Here is a 23,813-nt window from a genome sequence, read left to right as displayed (position 1 = left end):
GCCCCATTTCACAGGGCCTGACATGCTATTCTATCTCCACACTGCTGTGCTTGAAGGAAACCCTCTGCATTTTGATATACCCTTTTAAACTATTAGTAATGCAAACACGAACAGATTTCTTATTAGCATTTCTTTTTTGGAGAGGTCAAAAAAGTCAGGCGATACTAATGTGTACTAACATCAGTGCATGTATAAAGTCATCAGTATCTCCTAGGATAGTCCAATACTTCACAGGATCATACTCTTGAAGTCCCTATACAAAAAATTTCTACGTCGATATCTGAGAATGAAAGTTTTGTACAGTCTTCCATATTTTGAACAACTTGTTCTGCCATCTTTCTTCGAGGTGGTTAGAGGATAAATCTTTATACAGCACAACACTGTTCAATACTGTAAAAAAAGCCACCAAAGAGCAAAAAAAAAATAAATAATCCCACAAATATTCGACATGTTAACATACAGCATCAAATAGGATCTAGAAAAAATTTAAAAAGGAATGGGATTTTTTTTTTATTTTTTACTAGCTCATAGATCATCATGTCTGCAAAGCGTATAAAACTTCATCTGATGGATATATTTTTCATGCTTATTCTAGTAACTCTGAAAAGACATTGGGCATCAGGAGGATACGAAAATGCTTAACTGTGTTGTTTGTTATTAGCAAAGTCCTTAAAGCTCCAGAAAATCTTATCAATTACACTTATACGAGATATGAGTAATCTGAAGACAAAGTTCTTACACACCCCAAAAAAAACCACCCCAAATTTCCATTTGTGAATACACAGGTCACGTTACAACATTTTTTGACAGACACCATTTAAAAAAAAAACAAACCAACCCAACAGTTCGTCCATACTGCCTTGACATTAACTGTAGAACAGGGTAGTTGGCCGCTTAAAATATTCAGTAGTTCTCCAGTGAGATTAGTACCATTATAGAGATAAACGCACTTTAAGTAAAGGTAAGCATTTAACCCATTTCTGATTGATGATGCAAAAAAGGACCCTCTTAAGCAGTAGAAGCCACAGTACTGTACTAAGATTATACAATTTAGTTCACAAGAAGGCTGGTACAGCAAGAGCTAGATCCAGCCCTCATTTTAAAAGGATTATAGGCTATTCCTTATCTTAAAAAGCTGCATATGCTAGATCCAGGATTCATTTATCTAAAAACCACAAGGTAATTCTAGAGACAGAAAAGAAACAAAAGACAAAATTATTTCAAGATAATTTCCTACTGAGTTCAAACATATGCCAAATGGTTCATCGACTATTGAACATCATCAGCCACAAGGGTGTTTGCTGACTTGCAGGTAAATTAAAGTGTATCTGTTCACAGTAGTTTAAACAGTTGCTGACTAAACAACTTTTGTGTTGCTAGAACTTGAATCAAACCAATTACCAGAACAAGTACTAAAAATATTTTAGCAAATCTATTCCTAGTCACCAGGAAACTTCTTGTTTACTGCTCTGCACAAAACAACAGTCATAGTGCGGTTGTTAAGAAACAAGTCAAAATTCAGTCTGTCCTTTCCTACTAGTACATGTTTGCCAGTTACCTTAAACAAGAATCTTTCTTTTCCATAGTAATGAAGGACAATGACAAATTTTAGTGGTATCAAAAGTATTAGCAGCAGCCAATTACTGTACATAGCAGGACTACTGGCCAGTTCAAATCCATCTGCTGCCCCTCCACTCTCTTTCTGTGTAATCACTATACCTAGGTGTCCTCTAAGTAAGAGGTGGGAGATATATAAACAACTAGTAAAACTATTTTTATTCTAAGATAGATGAAGTGCTTAATGCAATGGGTATTCAGTTTGATTTGGTCGTGAAATAAGAATTGAGGAGCTAGATGATTAATCACTCCAAGATGACTGTAAACATTAGCAGAGCTGTTTATTATGGAGATACCAAATTCTCTTAAGCTCTAACTGCCATTCCTATGCTGAATATTTCTTCAACATGTCAAGATCTTCTAGGTACTTAAAAAAACCCCAAACACATAGCTGTAAAAATAAGATGCAAAGGAATAATCTTAAAAGCAACAGAATTGTGATGATCAACAAATATGGAATTTTAGGTCCAGAAGAAGCCATCTGTCCTTGCAGTGGCAGAATCAATTCTCGGGGGAGGACAAATGTAGATTTTTATCCTGTGATGCTCCATTAAATGCTTAAGATGTGTGCTGAGATAGGTGTTACTATAATAACTATAATAAATGTTCCTTCAGGTTTGTGAAAACCAGCATGGAACTACTGGGGCAATCATTAGGGATGATTATTGATGTCTCTGATGGAGAGAAATGACTAAACTCTTCCTCGGGAAATCATCTTTTCATGTGAATAATTTCTCCTATTATGACGCTCTCAAATCCACCGTGTTTCTGGAAGCTGATGGAAAAGCTTATAGTGGGAAAACACCAGCAATATTTTGTGTCTCTGACACAAAAAAGAACCTTGAGTTTAGTTTTGAACACAACTTAGTTTGATGTCCTCTTGGAATTGTCTCTATTCCTTAATAAATCTGAGGTATCACTGATGAAACTGGGATAGTGGTCTTGAATGCTGGATAAAACAACAACTGTGGAAGAGATGGACAATTATTCTTCTGTACCAGAAGTCTCACAGGTTCTTCTGGTTTCTGTAACATTTCTTGTTCATTATGGATTTGAGGATGTTAGGGATGTCACGGCATTTTTAATATCATATAGAAATCACTACATACTTTTCACAAACCTCTTATTTAAAAATAAATGTTCCTATCCTGATGTGAAAAAGTATTATATAATACGAGAAGCTCAACATGAGTTGGCAATGTGTGCTCGCACCCAGAAAGCCAACTGTATCCTGGGCTGCATCAAAAGAAGCATGGCCAGCAGGTTGAGGGATTCTGCCCCTCTACTCCGCTTTCCTGAGACCCCACCTGCAGTACTGCGTCCAGCTAAGGAGCTCCTAACATAAGGACATGGAGCTGTTGGGGCAGGTCCCGAGGAGGGCCATGAAGATAATCAGAAGGCTGGAGCACCTCTGCTGTGAGGACAGGCTGAGAGAGTTGGGGTTGTTCAGCCTGGAGAAGAGAAGGCTCCAGGGAGACCTTATAGCCCCTTCCAGTACCTAAAGGGGGCCTACAGGAAAGCTGGGGAGGGACTCTAGATCAGGGATTGTAACAATAGAACAAGTGTTAATGGTTTTAAACTGAAAGAGTGTAGATTTAGATTAGATATCAGGAAGAAATTCTTTACTGTGCAGGTGGTGAGACAGCAGAACAGGTTGCCCAGAGAGGCTGTAGATGTCATATCTGTGTTCAAGGCCAGGCTGGATGGGGCTTTGAGTAACCTGGTCTAGTATATGGTTTCCTTGTCCATGGCAGTGGGGCTGGAACTAGATGATCTTTAAGGTCCCTTCCAACTCTAACCATTCTATGATTCTATAAAGTATCAACAATAAAGATATATATGCAAATACCTCTTTTCACAGATGTATGTATATACACATTCACACACATATTCTTTCTCTGTGTACTTAATAGTTACACCTTAAGAATCTTAGAGGATGAAAGCCACTTTCTAAATTAAAGATATTACATATCCTATGAGACATCTACTTATCCTTTATGATCTTGCTTAATGTTCTACTAAATCACGGTTAGCCTGTTGCTTTCCCACTTATACCCTCATTTACTACAATGAATTTTAAATTTAAACCTTTTCTAAATGGTTCCTTTAAATGTTCCCACACCTCTGGCACAGATTTCCACCCAATTCCATCAGTGTCTGGAGATTAACGCATAGGTTTGGCATAGTTTTCTCTATATTATCAGAATACTTTCAGGCTGGACTCAGAACAATAACAGCTTGAAAATATTATATGTCAATGCATGATGACTTATCACTCATCTACAAAATTTAGTGGATTTTTTTTAATGGATAAAGGACAGTTAGCATCCTAGATCATAAAAAGAAGCTAATTTGATTCAAAATGTCTTCACACAACTCATCTACCATTCAAACTCTCATAAAAATGTTTTAGGGCCAAGAGGTAAATAGGTATTTTCTTGGCACTCTGTGCCAGGGTGAATTTTAGTTCAGATGAAAGACTTCAGCAATCTTTGAATAATCTCTCTCACTGACATTTATGGAAGCTTTGCCACTAAGAATTATGGATGAAGGATTAGACCTAAGAGTGTTTTAAAAGAAAATAGAATAAAATTGGTTGCATTCCAGAACTGCATTTGGTTCTGAGCTTCCACAAAAACCTTAAGTTTACACCAGGAGCACACCAAGCAATAGTGAAAATGTCCTGTGTATGATACATCTTACTGCGGGGAAGAACTAACTGAAGTACAAATGCAGTTCAGGGCTGAAAGGAATTATGATTTTAGATGTTTTTAATAAAATGCATTAAATTTTACCTGTCATTTTTCATTAGTCTGTTAATAATTTTGAATAATTACCAAGTTTTGCATTTGTTTCAAAAGTCATCGTTTCACCTTTGAACCACTTAAACATTCTATACTTGCCTTAGCTCTGCTTACTACTGAGGAGCAAAGTCCCTTTTCCTGGATAAATACATCCCTAGTTCACATAAAATTTGAATGTAGATTACTCGTAGAGAAAAGCACTGAACATTCACAGGAGCTAACACCTTCTTGTTTCACAGTCAATTATTCATGTTTCCAGTCTATAAGACCATTTTTCTCTCCTTAAATAACCAAGTACTTCTCATTTACATGCTGAAGTTGCGCACTGAGGGAAATAGAAGGAATAGCCCACACGTTTGATCTAAGCTTTTATACATACAGTGAATAAACTTACAAGACACACTTTGCCCAAAAAAGGAACGTTAAATTAATGAAAACCACCAGTGGCTCGTGTTCTTTATAGTATTTACTCTGGTATTCAACACAATATGTAATTGTTGCTATGGCAACTGCCACATCTCTTGGCACCATAATAATTCTCAGATAAATGGATCTTTGTCAGAGCAAACTCTAAAGCCAGTGTATATGAGACCTGCATTTCTTTGGTGGTGGGAATCTGCAGAGTTAAGTTGGAAAGATAAATTCAGTCCAGGCCTGAGGGAAAGCACAAACCTATCAGTAGAAGTGAGGCTCCGCTGCAGAGCTGAGTAAAAGGGGGAGCGTGGCTACATATGAAAAATCATAACCGCTGTGCACTGCCATGGGACTTGCAGGGTCACCCAGAAACAGTCCGGCAAAGAGGTACGGGAGTCACGTCCCTGTGGCCCTGTCAGACAAAACTCCTGCTTCGAGGGTTTCATCTAAAGTCTGCTGGAATCTGATTATTTCAGGAGGTTCTGGATCAGGCTGAAGGATAAAAACGGAAAGTAGGTGACTGGAATTTCTATGAAAAATGGCTTACTTCAGCGGTTAAGAAGATTTCTCATATAAAAGGAGCTCTTTGTTGTTTCCCCAGCAGCAAGTGGTCTGCACAGAGGATTTTTATAAAAATATAGCCAAAAAGACAGCTAAATGATACTACAGAATGACCCATTGATGAGAACAAGCTCTTGCTTTCATTGACATTAATTAAGATGTATTCTGTGAAACCTGCAATGTAGCACTGAAGACTTTAAAAAAAAAAAAAAAAAAAAAAAAAGCATCCTTTCACTGGTGACTAAAGCAAGGGAAAGTCATTTACCAAAATACCATCAACAGGCAGGTATTAAATTCTAAAATCACTTATACCTCAGCTTTTTATGCATGAATTCCAAGTCAACAGGTGTTTGCAGTGTGATAACAAACAAAAGTAAAAGAAGTAATAACAAGTTAATCATTTAACAGCTAGCAGGAGAACATTACTGGAGAACATCACTAGGTTAAGCTTTCTGACAAACTGAACACAAAAGTGAGAAAATGTATTTTCTGTTGTTGGCTCTTTAAAGAAATCCCATCTTTATATGCCTGAATGACACCTTCAAAGGCAAAATATCTCCACTGCTTTTCTGAAAGAAATGGCATTCTATATACTGTTTTGATCAGTATAGTAATTCATAAGTGTATCGTAGATACTGACGTACCCCTGTGACTTACTCTGTGTTGTGCATTAAAATTAAATGCAAAACATGGTATTTTATTTATGCAGTGCATTACTTTTTGCAGCAACTGCTATATGCAAAAATCTAATAATATGAAACTCTTCTAGGCTGTTTGTCAATATCTCATATGAGAGACCATCTTCATACTTTTGCACAGTCATTTTCAGCCTATTTGGAACTCAATTCTAAACTGAAAAAATGCTAATATACATTAATGGGAACGATTGCTTGCTATATCAGAGAGGCTGATTCTTGATCTTATTTTCCAAATAAATTACTGAACTGTCAGATGACTAAACTCAACTATTCACTTCCTTGCATGAATATTTTTTCTGTGAGAGAATCCTGATTCATAATAAGATTATTGATCCTTTATCATCTGTTCTAAGGCAGAAAGCCATACATGTAGGATTTAAGGCTCTAGGCATTTTTTATCTCATATAAATACAATTTGCAATCTCTATACTGCAGAGATAAAGCAGAGAGTAAGACACAAACAAGAAATGCTAACATTGAAATCCAAGGAGCTTAGTTTCATTATTTCTGTTTGATACGTTAGGAAATAGATGCAGAGGCATAAAGCAACTTGCACAATCATATACATCCAGAAAGTGACTTAGAGAAAACAGAATTCAGGTCTAAGGCGGCTGGGGAAGTTTTCGGCCAGGCTGCCTCTCCTGTCCCCTCTATAACGAACATAGCAGGGCACCAATGTTGGGAAAAGCGATGGTTTGACAAAGGGAGAACCAGAAGCAGCGGATGTGACTATCCCCTAGCTGTTACAAAGTGGACTGGACAGAGTAGTAGGACTAGAGCAACTTCATTTCCTTCAACATGAACTACTGCTGGAAATGATTTTAAACTCTCTTTGTCTACAACATGCTGTCTCAGGGTGCGCTCCTCCCTCTTATCTCTTCTTTTCTTTCTCCTTTTCCTTTCCATCCAGTACCTGAAAAGTGTCCTGAGGGTTTGACAGTTTCTGTTTAATCATTTCATCCTTCTGTATGGAAGACTGCTGAGCACCATACAGTGAAGTTAGTACCAGCCTGGAATTTCGGAATATCTGCCTGCCCTCTTATCTGCTTTGGTGCCAGACTCGATATCTCACTCCCCTCCACCCTTCACCCTGTGTCTGTGATGCTGCAACAAATGAATGTCCTAAATAACTCCCTTTGCTGCAAGGAAAAAAAAAAAAAAAAAAAAAAAAAGCTGCATTTCGCCAACACACAAAAAAAGGCAGAGAAAGATTGTTTCCCCAAGGTTTGCTTTTAGCTCTCAGTGTACTAAGGGTATATTCATTAAAACCAGCATTAGATTACAGAGGAAGAGAAGGACTAGCAGACAACCATTTTATTTAGCCTTGGAGGACACAGTTCAATTCCCAGCTTGCTGCATTTTGCAACTCACAATCTGTTATGAGACTTCACAAAAGATTGGCTACACTTTCTTCCGCAAAACCAGGCACTTTAAATAAATCCACTAATGTCTCGTAAAATGCTCAGATGTGATGAAATTTCCAACTTTCAATTGTCCTACTATTTCCATAAAACAAAGCAGGGACCAGGCATCGGATAAGACATAAATTAAAAAAAATAATTATTGCCACTCATCAGCTTGTTCCCAACTAGGGTTTGCAAGTGATTTATTTTTCCATTAGGCATATGAACCTTAGCAATTCTATCAATTATTCAGAATGAACCCAAAGTTCATTTTGGGAATCCTGGGTGAATCGAAACATTTCCATGTCTTTTTTTAATACTACCAAGCACCAAGTCCTGACCGTGTGAAAGGGTATTATGCAAACATCGGGTAAAGCGGAGCACGAGCACAGATGTGCATGCCTCACCAGCACTACCCCACAGTGAATGCAAGTGAACTTCATTTCTTTCTCTTTGCTCTGAGGCCACAAGTGTGTACATAAACATAACTATTACAAAGATGACACACTGTAATTTTACATCTTCCATAAGCCCATGGAAACTCTTCTGCACACTCGTATTCCACATCTTTCAAAAACGACAGGAGCTTTTTTGTGAATACTCCCCTCTGTCAAGACAGACAGAAACCAACATATTTAGCCAAAACCATAGGAGGAAAAAACAGGCATTAACAGCAGGTTGTAGAAAGCAATCTCACTGTAATCTGATGTACAGATTTTTACTCTCAATAGCATGTATGCATATCTGTAGGTACAGGCATTCATGGGTTTTAGGGTATTTTGCAGAAGCATCCCGACATCTGCAAAAGCAGCAGTGCTGTATCTGCTTTGCTGTCGCTAGACCCTGCAAAAGACTGCCATCAGAGAGCACCAACCAGCTGGCTGTCGATGTTGAGGAACCCTCTATCTTTTCACATTGTAGCCACGGCCACCCTTTGATAGAAAGCTGCAGGCTCTGCAGATCTAATGCTTCTGGCAGAAGAATAAGACTCAAAAAGCTGAGTTAAATAGTAGGTGGTATTCTAACAGCCACTAACTATACTATGGCCATGAAGTTAGTTTAAGTTAATCGGTTAGGACTGATCAGTGAGGCCAGCTGGAATCTTCCCACATCTTCAACAGGGAAGAACCACACCCCTCCACTACTAGAATACCAAAAGCTTTCTGCACACTCCAGATTGCACCTCCAAATATTTTCAATATTCATCTAAAGTATGGTTGGTCGCAGTCACAAAGTTTTAGGAATTATGCTATCTCTTCCTAGGCTCAGACTGCCAGTCAGCACATTAGAGATCATTGTTGTCAGTCATTTCCAAACATGTTGGGAATCTGCAATTAGAAACATTAACAATGGGATTTCACAGATGTAGGTTACATGCTTTCAGAAAAGAAATGGCAGTTGCTGGCAGTGGGGAAATACTTAAGAACTACTTATCCCCTAATTAAACAAGGTACTGTACTCTAAGTGCTGAATGTTAATCAGTGCTCTAGCATGTGCTCGTCTTAACCCTACAGAATTATGCTGAATTACTAAGGCTCCATCTGAGCATTTCTTAGCCAAGACTCCTTCCATAAACAGATGGAGCAGTTCTGCTGCTTCCACGCTGACACATTCAGACTGCAAAAGTACAGGATTAAGTTCAAATTTATCAAAAAATAACTTTAGATAGTATGCTGTAATCTTTATATCCTTCTCAAGTATGACAAACGGAAAGACAAGACAGTTTTGTGTTCGAAATAGGCAAACAATAGCTGAAACGATTGGTAAAAAATAGTGACTTAACAGCTACAGAGTGCTGGCTGAGGCCAGAGTAGGACAGCCAACCCCAAAGATCTTTATACTCCCTTGAAGAAGGGGATGATCCTTACTAGATGGATTCGTCGGAACACATTAATACATCATGTAACTCCCAGTGGCACTGCAGACACCAAGGATCACCATACTAAAAAGGTAATCTTCTATTTATGAGCTGAATATCAAAATCCATAAAGAAGTGATGAAAGCAGGTAGAGATGATACTGTGATATTGCTTTGAGGAGTCAGCTCTGAGGGAAGACTGGCAAGTGGCAGAATATGCCAGATTTAGACTGGTTTTCTTTCTCTGAAGCAACACTGGTTGAAACAGAATCCAGGAGTGAGGCCAAATTAGACTTGGCTTTTGAATGTAGTCTGGTAATAGATTTCAACACTAGACCTTAATTAATATTGCTGGAACATTTTGAGGGGAGACTACCCAGAACCCAAATAGGACATAAAGAGAAAAGGTGATGGCCAAAGCTATGTCAGTCTGTGCAAATACACATCTGTTAATTCCTACTCAGGAGACAAGCTTTGCCCTAGATTGTAACTTCCACATTGATATCGAAGGGCTGCTTCTCTAAGAAAACCAGAATAAAACTGCAGAATATGATTCTCAGACAGTAAGATCTTCACATGTAAAACAATCCCCTGAAGTTTAACTCTAGACCTCCTGTCAGAGATGTCTCAAACTCCTTTCAGTAAATTCTAACTGGGGAATGAGAATGCCCATTTTGAAACAACTCCTAAGATTTCAAAACATGGAGTGAAAATAAAATCACTTGAACATTCTTCTGAATGCACCAGAAGTAACATGCCTTCGTAGTTTGAGACACAGGACAGCCACATGCCCAGCTCCTGCAAGTGCAGTTTTCCTTCTCTGAACTTGGTAGTGCCTGGTCCTAAAGCCAGGGCTCCAGCACGTAAAAGACTCTTTCAAGTATGACCTTGTTAAAATTTAACTTTGTGAAGAAACAGCACATTTAAATAAAATTAAATTCCATTTAAGTGTTCCGATCAGCTCTCTACAGTTACACATTCTGGTACTTTCTCCCCCACTGGCAACCTGTATTCCCATCACGTGCTGCTTAAAGTGCGGATCAAAACCTTTTCTCAGCCATGGACTTTCAGAAGTTTGTTCAACCTTTCCCCTAAAGCTATTTTTTTTTTTTCTTTAATGGAAGACTTAAGTTATACTAAGCTATTGTTGGAAATATGAGAATACTGGTAGGTGAAAATCTAAATACCAAAATAAGACAATAGATCGGTCATTTTTATCATGGTGTTGTTACACTTCCTTGAAATTATGTCTATAAAGCTACCAGGCTTAATCGTCTACTGAGCCACTGTCTTGCCTGCCTCTCTCCTAAATGCCATGACGCAGAAGTGAAGGCTATCTCATTTCCTTTTGTTACTTTCAAGGGTGTGAAGTAAACAATTGAATCAATTTGTGAAGCACTTTTCCCCCCCATAGTATGAGGTCAGTATTACACTGAAATTCAAAAGTGGAAAAGAAAGGACACAGTGTTCAGTTCCACGGAGTGGAACAGAAATCACCAGCGCAGAGACAGAGAGTAAATATGTGTTGCTATTTGTGTGCAGATGTTTATATAGTTTAACGCATAACAATATCAGATAAGCAGATCTATCTGAAAGTTTAAATTCCACAGCATAGAATTCATTCCTACAGTCTTAGACTTGGAGTGAAGGTGAAGGTTCTGTAAATTCTAAATTACACATTTGGACTATGATTTTCCATTTTCCGTTATGGCCGAACTGTGGTTATCCAGCGTAATGTACACCAGAAGAACCCACCAATTTTGATACTTGGGCTTTTTCATTTGAATCAATTCTTTACGAATGTTTAGCATTTACACCTGAAGATATAATAAATTTTTCAAAACCTGGAAAATTTGTATTTTAAGTTAAACTAAGTGCTAATACATTACAGCAATATCTGGATTGAAGACTGATTTTGATCTCTCTGCTAACAGATTAAAACTGCTTACAGTCCTAGATGGCACACTTAAATATCTAGCAGCATCTCCTTGGCACTTTCTTCTAGTTCTTTGCATTTATCTTACCTTTAATGCACCATGTTTTTCATTTGTTCCAACAATCAAAATTTCTGCCATATCCTCCGCGTGCTCAGACCGTGCATGGACAAACAAGGCTCTGCCAGCTTCTGATATATTCTTTAGTGCAACTAAAGACCCGTCGCTTTCCACCTTGAAGTCTGGGTTAGAAACTTCGAAGTTCAATTTGTTATTCCCCTTGCAGTCATCAAAATCCACTGGGGAGAGGGGAGGGAAGAAAGAAAGAAAGAAAGAACACAATTATAAGTATGCACTTTGGAACACAGACTTCAAACATCTTTATGTTACAGGCTTGTCCACAGATCTTGGGAAGAAATGTCCCAATCTAAGGGAAAAAACTTTCAAATATGCTTTACATTTGTGTGACCAATTCATAGACAAATCTTATGAATATGTACTTTTAGGAGGATGAAGAGATTTTGACCATGCTAATTGGGAAGGTAGCAGATAAACAAAACACTTTGGAAATCAACATTTTGTGATCACTCAAATCAAAATGCACACCTAGTTCTACAAAGTATGCAGTAGCAGTAGAGACCGTGTTATCCTCCTCATTGTAACCCAGGATTTCTAAAGGCTTTTCTGCTGGCAAAGTGCTTTCAGATACCCAGTATATCTTTATGCTTAGAATTGGTTGTTTACAGAATATTCAACCTCACAGCCTACTACAAAAGTGTTGCATAACAGAAAAAACCAAATTATAACATTTCTTATGAACTACCAGGATTGTGATACAGTGCATGTGCTGCACTATCAGTATAACTAAGGAATATGAAAACTTTTAATAAACAGTAGCTGTCAATAATCCTGTTTCTCTTTACATGGAAGATTTAAAATCTTTAGGAAGGCTGGCATAAATACAAAAATGTTTCTAAGGCACAAAGGTTTGAGACTTTGCCTCAAGTTCCTTCTCCATCTGGTAGATTCACTTTGCACAAAATACTGGAAAAAATATGAGTGATGTAACAACCAGCTACATGATTACAAGGTCTTCACCACAAACTTGTAATTGCCACTAAGTAAACTTTCAGGTTTTGACATCTCTGAACAACATATTTTCATGTGACGGTATTTTTTTGCAGGGAACCTTTCTGTATTCCCTACCTGCTCCTTGAGTTACTGCTGCTGTAGACTTTTCACTTATCTGCATGCTTTTGCTATTTTGATTTTACATTTCATTTCTATTGGATCTTTTAAAACTATATTACATTTTCAGAAATGGATGCAGACAGGAATACAGACTACAGAAGATCAAATACAATAGTGTTATACTGAAAATAAAGCACTTTGCATAATTGTTTAAATTCACTGTATAGACTTGTTCTTGGTCATTGTTTTTAAAGGAAAAAAATAATCCCAAATTCTCTCACAGCCTAGTCAATACCTAAGCTTTTCCTGACTATGTAATGTCTATAAGTGGTCTTAAAACACAGAATCTCATACTGGATGGCCTAACAACACTCCTGGGTAGTTACACAAAAATCATCTTCAGCAAATTTTGCATCTGCTTCCAGACACGACAACTTGAAGACAGACCTTTTGGAGATCCTTCTTTTCTGGGCATTCACTGGGATTGAATCCCAGAGTAGAACCACCACAGGGAAGAACAACTGTTGCTGGTTAAAGAATTTGACTGCAACTTCATTTTATCATTAATATTGATGAGAAAGGTTAAATTAAAGATAAACCAAGAGCAAAAAAACTCAAACGTCCAAAATTCAGAGTAAGACACAGGATATGAGATGTGTGATGCTATCTGCCAAATCAACAGTGGTGGGTTGACCTTGGGCTGCACCCAGACGCCCACCCAGCCCCTCTTCTCACTCCCCCGCCTCAACAGGACAGGCGGAGGAAATCAGATGAAAAAGCTCATGGGTCAAGATAAAGACAGGGAGATCACTTACCAATTACCGTCACGGCAAAGCAGATTTGACTTGGGGAAAATTAATTTATTGCCAATTAAAATAGATTTGGATGGTAAGAAAAAGACAAAATTAAAACCACACCTTCTCTCCTCCCCGCTCGTCCCCAGGCTCAGCTTCACTCCTTCACTCCCAACTCCTCGGCCTCCTCTCCCCACATGGCGCAGAGGGATGGGGAACAGGGGGTTACTCCCGGCACCCAATGGCTCCTCTGCGGCTCCTTCCTCCTCACACTTTCCCCTGCTCCACCGGGAGTCCCCTCCGCTGCCCCATCCTTCAGGACAGACCCACCTGTGCTCCTGGCTGGGGGCCTCCGGGGGCTGTGGGAAATCCCTGGTCCAGCGCTGGGAGCCCTTCCACTTCCACTTCCACTTCCACTTCCACTTCCTCCTCCTCCTCCCCTGGGCTTCTCACTGCTCTCTCTCACCTTTTCTCCTCACCCCTTCACCCTTTTTTCTGGGGCATTTTGCCCCTTTCTGAAGGGTGCTTCCAGAGGGGCACCACCAGCCTCGCTGAGGGGCTCAGCTGTGCCCTGGGGCGGGGCCACGGCAGAACCACCTGGAACCGCCTGGAACCACCTGGAACCGGCTGGAACCACCTGGAACCGGCTGGAACCACCTGGAACTGGCTCTGTCCAGCACGGAGCAGTCCTGCCTCTCCTCACAGGGCCCTGCAGCCCCTGCACACCCCGCCCACCCACAAAGGCCTTAGGAGGAGCCTGAGGTGGGATTTTAAAAGAACGAAGCTGTGATCCTGTGAATTTGTGCCTGACTGTCCTCTTACTGAGGAGAGTCCAAACTATCATCACTGCAGTCTCTCGCGTAAAGATTATCCCAGCACCCGAAGGTTCTGCTTCTGCCCAGGTTTTAGGCTTGCTTACACAGTTTTAACTAAAAGCTGCTCCCGTTTCCTCTGCTTTACTTCAGGGCAAGCGAACTATCCTTGGATTCACAGTGGGATAAGAAACCAGAATTGCATCCCCCCTTTATGCCATTTCATTGAATTTTGCTGAAAGCAAGAGGGATTATAAATAGAAGAGAAACAAAAAGCTCTTTCCCTTCAGGTACTCCAGTCCCTCCAGATAAACCTATCTCAGCCTGTCACGTCGCAGACCCCTGCCTGCACAGTCTGAACCGCAGGAGAAGCAGAGGGGGTGGGGGAACACAGAATTTGGGAGCAGCAGCATTTTAGAACAATTTCCCTGTGCTGAAACCGCGCCAGTGTCGGCACTGCCCCGAGCCCCGGCTGCTCTCCAGGGCCATGAACTGCTCACGGAAAGGGTCTTGCGCTCGCAGTAGGATTTTGATGGAAAGCTCTCTGTTAGCGAGGCCTCCCTGGCATAAAACCACCCATCGCAATTTACGTTGGTGATATGACAGGCATTTTAACAGATTAACTGCAACCTCCTAGAGCTATCAACCCACAAAAAAGACAAAACTTCCCTGTCACTACAAATGTGGGAAGTTGAAACTCTCTATACTAATCACTGTCTAGATTGCAGCCTTGATGAATTATGAGTAGATTCTCTTTTAAATTATTCTTTTCCTTCCTTTAAAATAAAGAAATAAATAAAGTAACTAGAGTCTTAGGACAGTATGTTATTTTGTTGAATAAACATGTGCTTCTTATAGTCGAAAGCTGATGGTGATCTACTATCTATTAATAGCTTACAAGTGGAAAAATTTGGCATCACTTACTGAGGAATTAATTATGTCAGTAGTAAAAAAAAAATTAAAACCCTAACAAAACTATGATAAAGTAATCACTTAAAAACAAGTGTCATAGTTGAGAGCTATAGCATCACCCAGCCAAACACTACAGGTCACATTCAAAAAGAGGCCACGCTGTGTTGGGATTCAAAAAGAGAGGTGAAGCTGGCTGGGAGTACACTTGTCCCACCTTGCTGCTCAGCATTCACAAACCTTGAGACTCCTGCATTGCCACCATCTGTGTGCATTGCAGAAATTCAAAGACCCCATGCAGATTCAACACATGGAATCAGAAGTATTTAGATCTATATTCTTTTGGAGTTATGAATTTGACACTTTTAGACCTTTTTATTTTGCTCGTCTATTGACCTTGCTTTATGAAACCCTACAACTTTTTCCAACAAGGGCAGAAGCAGAGTTGTTTGAAAGTGGGAAACTGTTTTCTTACCCTATCTCATCCAAAAGCACTGATGCTTTCAATTCCCAATTCTACCAGAGAAACAAGAGTATTTGACAAGGTTAATAGCAAGGAGAGGTAAAGAAAATGAAAAGGCTCCGAGAAGTACTGATATGTAGGAGAGAAGTTAGAAGTGGGTGGAAGTAGATGAAGTGATCATAAGGACAGAGAACATTGAAGATTATTCAGACCAAGGGCCAACAGAGATGAAGCTGAAGCCAATTGTTAAGAGAGTTGAAGAGAACTGTGGTCTTAGATAAAATCCCCAGTCTGAAGTTAGGGGCAAATGTGAACTTTATCACAATGATGATGCCTCCTGGACTGGGATGACCAGGGAACATGGCACAAGATTGCATTGCATTCCCAGTCATTCACACGATGCCCCTTCACTGGGAAGGCACGCATCCTTAAACTGATGCGGCTTCTGGGGAAAAGTCAGTGCAGATACTCAAAATATACAGTCCTTGAGCTGCCTATACCAGGCTCCATTAGCAGCTACACAGCCTAAGGAGTTGACCCTGGCACTGACCGCACTTTCCTGCCCCGCGACGCATTCAGGAGAGGTCTGAGGAGTTTCAGATTCAGCAGCTTACTCAGAGTTCCCACCTGTGGCACTACATCTGTGTCTTAAACAAACGTAACATTGCTGAAGCTCTAAATGCCTATTGAATGCGGGGCAAACAGGACTTTTAGTTCTTATTCTCTGGTGAAGAAAACTTGCTTTGTACACAAAGTCTATGTAAAAGCTATAAAGATTGATTAATTAATTACTCTTCATGTCCTCCAAGTACTAACCAGTATAACAAGAAGCTAGATGGGGATTTGTGGATATCACTTGTGGGAAGGTTCAGACAGATATTAAAGAAAGCTTTCCAGCTAACCATTAAAAGAGGGTGCTGAGGGCATGCTGAATACCTGCCGTTGCAGGGTTTTAACACAAGGTTAATCAAATACCAGCTAAATCCAAAAATCACTCAAGACCAGTCTCAGTACCCGATCCTGCATCAAACGAAGAGGATGGACTAAGTGACACCTTTAAGTCTTTTCCACACATAAAAGTCCTAGATTCAATTAATTTTCCTGTCCTTCATTAGGGCTACATATGTGAGGTTCAAACAAGAAAAGAAAAACTACAAAAATGCAGTGAACTAACCACTTTTTCTTATGACACAGCTTATTCATCTGAGTCTTGGACACTGAACTCTCTCCCAAGCCTGAAGGAAATTTGGGCATGGGACTGAGAACCTCCAAATATAGGATAAACAAGCACATGCAAGAAAACAGAAAACAGCTCAAACTGTTCCACTGAGAAGCTATCTAAATGATCAAAAAGTGCCAGGTTTGAAGAAGAAGGTATGGATGTCTCTTCAGAAATAAAACATCCCATTACAAAGAGTTCTTCCAAGAAGATCTTTTCAGATTAGTATTTAAACAATCTCCAGATACCAAAAAAATAAAAGTAGTTACCAAAATCTATGTCAGTTGGATGCATGCTCTACGGAGTCTGTTGAGGTTCATGGACAGAAGAGGCCAAACCATCTGGCAGTCTGCCTAAAAGGAAAAGGTGGTCTCCCAATATATAGCACTTTGCTGCTTAGCAACCATGATGACGCATGATCCTTATGATGTATGATGATGTTTATGATGTTCACGCAGTTGTCGCAGAGATGAGGTGTGAGGAAAGCCATGAGATGGGTAACTGACATTATTTATACTCCCCAGTGGTGTTAAAACAGATCGGACAAATAGCAGCCTGATGAGAGTGGCCACACACACTAAAACATCCCATGTCCTCCTGCACACTCATTTTGTGTTAGAGCTTAAGGAGTTTAACTAGATTGTAAGCTCTTCAGAGCAAAGACCACTTGTTTGCTTTGTGGCTGTACAGCACTTGCAACAAAATGTTTGGTGCTCAAGGTGCTACAGAAGTACAAAAATTAATAAAACTAAACATTCAGCTATAGCCCTAAACTAAAATTTTGGTAATGCTACACCAGACATGGCTAGTGATTGCATCTCATTGTAAGAACTCAACAGGCAATTAAAACAATGATCTAATATTTATTTACTTGAAGGTGGAGTTCTCCATTTATTGATACATATATGACTCTCTTGATGTTCCTAGTCATGCTCCAGCTGCCAAATGAACATCTTTATTGTGCTTAATATGCCATATGGTATGAGACAGGCTCCAAAACTCCATGCAAGCAAAATTAAAATACTGCCAAGCATCTCCCAATGAAAAACAACATACACGTCACTCATCACCCTCTGTTCATTTCTCAGCCTCCTATATAAGACTTTTACTCCTTTTTGTAAGAAAGCTCATTCACATGGGAACTGTACAGAAAGTTATTGTCCACCAAGCAATATTCGTTATTAGTAATACCTGCATGCATCCCAAGGCTTTAATCGCTGACTTTGAGCTTATTGTCATCAAAGGACCTGTTGGAAAAGGGATTCTTGTGCAAGATCCCAAGTCCATTACTGTAAAGACAGGAAACCGAAGTTGCGATTGAAAATATTACCCTTTATAGATCTCAGAAATCTCAAGAAGAGATAGATCTCAAGAAATGTCAAGTTCCTGGGATTCATCATTTCAGTGCATCCCATTTTCACTGTTATGATTTGCCACATATGTGAGGTTTCTACATAACTGTGATATTTATGATAACAAACCACAGATGTTTTAAAGAATACCAATTTAAAACATCAAAAGATTAGCAGTTGGATTTCTTGTAAACTACATTAAAAGAAAACAAGCTGAAATAGATTTCCTATATTCAAAAGCATATAACAGGCTGATATATTCCTCTTCCAAAGTATTTTTTTTCTGAGTTTAATTCTCAGAAGTTTAATTTGTTCTGAACAGAAATACAGAATCCATAATTTTCTCTCTGACAAAATCTCTACAGAGGTATTCTGAATAATTAAATATACATATTTATCTATAAGCAGACAAAAACTTACTCTGTATGTCTCTATTTACAGATATTGTCATGTTAGCTAATGACAGCTGGTAACAAAACAGCTCCTCAGTGAGGAAATTTCACCTTGAAAATACACACCAAACACACGCTTAATTACTCTATCAACAAAGGTTCGTTTCCTTTTTGTAAATACAACCTAGCCTTGTTCAAATTAGTGGGAATTACAGCATCAAGCAAATGTCATCCTACGTATTATTTCTTGTCCTTTTTAACAAGTAACATTAGATCATATTGAAACCACAAGCTGGAAGCTGTACCTGGGAGAGGTTTAGAGATGCAAGAAAAGTACATTACAACTACACAAAGGCAACTTAACTTTCCAGCCTAGCAGCAATCCCTCAGCTCTGCTAAAAAGTCCTCCCTGCTCAACGATATTAGCAAAATAGAGAAGTTAGACAGAAACTGGCGAAGCTGAGCTTCATCAACTACAAGGAGAGAAAAGTGATGGTTCAAGCAAACAGAAATGCTTCCAAGTGCTGTTCTTTTATATAAAAATTCATAAAGTACCATGATCTAGCAAAGCTCTTGTTAGCAACAAACACTGATGCTGACTGAAAACAGCAGGCCAGTAAGGAGATGGTAACTGGCCACTGCAGGACAGCATTGGTCCCACTGTGGAATGCCTGACTGGTACAGGGCGGGTGTCACAGAGCAGCCCAACACAAATTAATAGAAATGCAAAGTGAGATGATTCTTCAAGAGATGAATTATCCCATCAGTGTGGAGAGGGTGAAATCTACCTGGAAGCAACACATCTGGGCAACCTAAATCCATCCAAGAACAAAAGAGGAAACTGTTACAACAGCTAATGACAAAGGCAGCTGAGAAACAAAAGCCATCACGCTTTTCAAGCCAACAATATTGTCAATTAGGAGAAAGAGCTTCTCTCCCTTCCTTTGAGATGCCTTCAAAATCACCTCTGGAACGTGGTTTCTGGCAGGGAGCCCACAGCGTGTTTATTTCTGGTGGTTTTCTGCAAGAATACCTGGACAGCAGAAGGAAGAAGAATAGAAAGAGAACTATGCTGCCCCATGACACTTTTGGAGGCAGAATGAAGTCCAGACAAGAAACTGTCAACAGTTAAGTCATACGGGTTGTTCCTTTTTACATCTAAAAGTGCTCTAGAAATAATGGATTTAGGGCTTAGAAAAGCTACAAGCATGACTGAAATATTTCTTTACACACAAAAAAAAAAATCTTATTGAACATTTAAGAAAATGAACAAAATGAGTTTTATGAAAATCTTTTTTGAAGGTCTTTTAAACAGTTTAATGCTAAATTCTAGCTCTGCAGCAGAATTGCTACAGAATTATTTAAAAAAAAATACAACAAGCAATAGTAGGTTATTATCTCCCACTGCATGTTTATGATTCTCTTGTATCTATATAATTTCTTTCTGTGCCCCTGAAGTAAATTATAATGATGACTTATTTAGCATCCAGATAGTCAAAAACCACGAAAAAGTGAGCAACAGTACAACATTCACCAAAATATAACAAGAACTGCTTAATATAAACGAAATACACATCTATATTCAACTTCTTTGGAAGAACAAGTACTAAACAGACTTTATCCTTGCCCACACTTATGTCTACAAAACCAAACTGATTGCCAGTTTAGGTAAACATCCCCATGCAATTTGTGTGTGATGACCAGATTTGTGCATAGTTCTGTTAACATGCAAAAATTAGACCAACAGTTCATCCAGCAGGCAATAGGGTGTACGTATCTGCCCTTCCACAGTGTAAATGATACCTATTAATAGTTGCAGGTTTTTTCTGTGCAGTCAAAATGCCTAGCAAGAATACATCAAGTGTAAGAGGTAAGCTTCCCATAGATCAAGAAAGATGGATTTCACCTAGAAAACGGCTGCAGTCAATAAAAGGTGTGACATTTTCACATTGGTCCCTCTCCTGCATTACCTGGCTACCACCAACAATCCTAGCAGAGCTGGAAAAACTGGTAACAATTTGAAATTCTGTAGTGCAGTTCACTTGAGCCATAAGTAACCCTAGACTGAAAGCTCCCTCTGCTTTTGTGTAATGGCTGTGATGTGTGATTCCAGACTGAGCGACTCCCTCCCCACTGAAGACCCAAATTAGTGATGCTCTGCTCAGTCCCTCTCCTCATCTTCTACTATAGCCAAGACTGTACTCTGGCATCTTTTCACACCTCACCAAGCTCTCTGCCTCTCTTCTCCCAGCACATCGCAACACCACTCTGCTAGGTAAGAGTATGGCATCGGGCACCCTGAGCTACAGCGGAAAACCCCTGCCCTAAAACCAGAAGCATCACAACTTGTATCAGCCCAGCGCTGAAGCAGAATGCATTAGCCCTGCAGCACCAAGGTTCCTGTTTGGGATTCCAGCGTGTGTTTTCACAGAGCACAGAGTACTATACCAGCAAAATGGCTCCTGTCAGCACCAAATTCAAGGATTCCTGCCTTTTTCAGCACAGATACGTCACTGCTTCTTTTTGCCTTTGCCCACCTTGTTCCCTCTTTCCTTTCTGCTAGAAAGAAAGATCCTTCAATAACATCTTGTGTTCTTCAGCAAATTTATTCTACCGAGACGGCTCCATCAGCAGTCTCCGGCTGCTTGAAATCATGGGAAAATATAAACACTACAGTCAAAACTGAAGGCATCCCCTCCTCCCTGCAACAGACTTCCCCAGCTCACATTACATGATACCTTCATACATCTTTTGGCTGCCTGTTGTCTCATTTAGGGCAAAAATCTAATCAAGTAGAAGGAGTTGTAATGAGTTGTTCTCAGCTGGAAGTTATCTTGACTTATTCATTACAATGTAGACACTTTATTGACTGATTTCCTGGGTCAGTGGCTGCATTATAAGGCATGGTAATACTATAGCTTCTGCTCTAAGCCCTAGAGAAAAAATATTGTTTCAAATAAAATATGATGTCAGTAAGCGTGTCTGCAGAAAAAATAAAAATCAAAACTTTAGATGTTATATCACAGTCATTGATCTTCTGAGCACAACATATAGTTCAGTTTAAATGGAGCTGTTGTCTCTTTGTAAATGCAGAGGACGCAAATTGATACTACGTTGTGTTACATTACAAGCTGCACTCTCAAAAGAACTGTCACATCTGTGGAGGACTATGACATTTCACTAGTAACACGGCGTTGATTCTGAACAGTTCAAATGACCCCAAACCCAGAAGCAATATGTAGAAAAGACTCCAACTTTGTTAGTTTCAATGAAAGCATTTCCCATTGCGATGCAAATGATCGATATTATTCCATTTTAGCAGATTTACATAACATTTTGCTAAAAGCCCCAGGAAAACATAAGATGAAATCACCTTTCAATTCTTACAAAATCTTCCCTAGTCCAAGGCAAGCAGACAGAATCAAAGACATTCAAATGTATTCAATATGTTATGTGGCTCTGCAAATTGCTGCAAGATGTTTGTCTATATGAAATGAATTGTACCTTATAGTGGAGGAACATGGGACAGAAGTCTGAGTTTGTACAAGAATTCCCAGTGGGACATACCGGATAATTTCCTTTGACTGCTGGCTGAGGCAGTATACTACTGACCATGAATTTTCTTGGCTTCTGCACGGGCACACATCTGATCTTTGAGCAGTCACCCTAAGTGCTACCCAAACCAAATTTCTTGATATATGGAATTTATTGGAAACTAATCAGCTGAGGTTGTATTCAACAGAAGAAACAGTGTCCCAGGAGATTTAACTATGTAAATAAATTGCTGCCAGCAGATGTCAAAAAGTAACAACAAGCAATCACTCACAGGAAATAACTACAGTGCAACCGGCACAGAAAGTACCTTATTTATGCCAGTGTGTTTTTAAAACGTCTCCAAAGCCACAAATTTCTTTAGTAAGGGTTTTCAGTTAACTAGACAATTAGCCGCAGGTCATGGGGATTTTTTCCCTCAAGTTCACAATTAAAAGTGTTTGTCTTCAAGGTTGGTTTGTTATAATTACAGTGATCTGTCATTTCTTAATGTGATCTGTCATAACTTTTTTTTTTTTTCCTTTTTTTTAGTGGCACAAGCTTCTGTCAATGCTCAACTAAGACCAGTTTTCTACAAGTCTTAAGTTAATTTAACTGAAATGATGATATGCTATTAGATGAACAGAAGATCCACTAAATTATGCACGCATTTACATTTGCCTGAAGTTTGGGCCATAAGTAAGAAAGCTTGCTAAATGACAGAAATTAAATATCGGGCCTCACTGGAGGAATGGATGCTTTGTCCACTCCTTCCGTGGGAAGTACAAATAACTCAGCGATTTGAGGATGGAAGAAGAAATTACTATTCCAAAAAAATATCTTTTGTCCTATACCAAATGCATGGCAGCCACTCGCAGCCTTATACACTTGCTTTGCTCAGAGAAGGGAGAAAAAATATTGCTTGATGTGTCTCTCTTGCTCTAGCAGTACATTGAGACAAGAAGCCAAAGTGCAGAAGCTTTTCATTAAATAAGCTATCAATACAAAGTGCTTTTTACACATTACCCACAGATAGCTTGCAGAGACAATATTGCCTCCATCTTCTCAATCTTGGGTCTTGGTTTCACCTTCTCTGTGAAATTACAGCTAATCTGTAATTCAACAGTGAGTTGCATAGGCTGCTTCCCAATCTCAACACTCTGCTAAGAAGCAAAACTCTTGGTCAGTACATGCTAGGAAACGATAAAAAAACCCCAAATACATGGACATCTGCATACAGCTGCCCTTCTTCTGGTATCATAATCATTCTAAAAGTCTTTCTTGATGTACAATAATGTTTTCTTAAAAGGCACCCCCAGGAATAAAACTTTCAGCTTGTGCCATGTGCAACTAATTTCCAAATAGCACTCAGTGGTAGGAGTTTTGTTTCAGAAATAGAGAATGACGCATCATTTACAATACATAAAAGGAAATGAGAGTGAGTAATAAATCCACTGTGTAATATTTTTCTTTCAAAATGGATACTGTAGGTTGCTGGCCTATTTTCTCAGCTGCTGAATGAGTAATGCCATGCCTGAAAATCTGCTCAAACCATTTATGCCATGGATTGTTCAACTTTCCCAGTGCAAAACTGAAACAAAGTTCCTTCTGTTTCCAGGGGAAATCTTTTGCCTTCTCATCTTCTCCATCAATGAACCTGACAGAGAAATAACAATTTCTCTTAGTGCTTTTTACCAAGTTCCCTCAAGTGAGTTCCCTCAACCTTTTTTTAAGAGTCACCAGTAGAAAGTTGATTTTTCCAGACATCTCCAAGAAATGCACAAATGACAGACCTACACTCCTCCTTTTCAGTCCTCAGCCTAAAAATTGCGTTATTAAAATATAGTCCTTGGACACGGTTT

General features: G+C 39.3%; 1 protein-coding gene across 2 annotated transcripts in view; it reads right to left on the bottom strand.

Annotated features, from left to right (window-relative positions):
- The window catches only part of CDH13 (cadherin 13), a gene marked incomplete at its 3' end in the record, with an annotated part of 498,288 nt that overhangs the window by 313,952 nt on the left and 160,523 nt on the right, over nt 1-23,813 (bottom strand). For both annotated transcript variants that reach the window (XM_082489177.1, XM_082489176.1), the window contains exon 3: nt 11,379-11,587. In XM_082489177.1, the coding sequence (XP_082345303.1) occupies nt 11,379-11,587 (209 nt within the window). The remainder of the gene's footprint in view (nt 1-11,378; nt 11,588-23,813) is intronic.

This window comes from Vanellus vanellus (assembly GCF_965231255.1).
Source record: "Vanellus vanellus genome assembly, chromosome: 12".
Lineage (NCBI taxonomy): Eukaryota > Metazoa > Chordata > Aves > Charadriiformes > Charadriidae > Vanellus > Vanellus vanellus.
The sequence above is the reverse complement of the archived record's forward strand: the minus strand, read 5'-3'. Positions and strand labels throughout refer to the sequence as shown.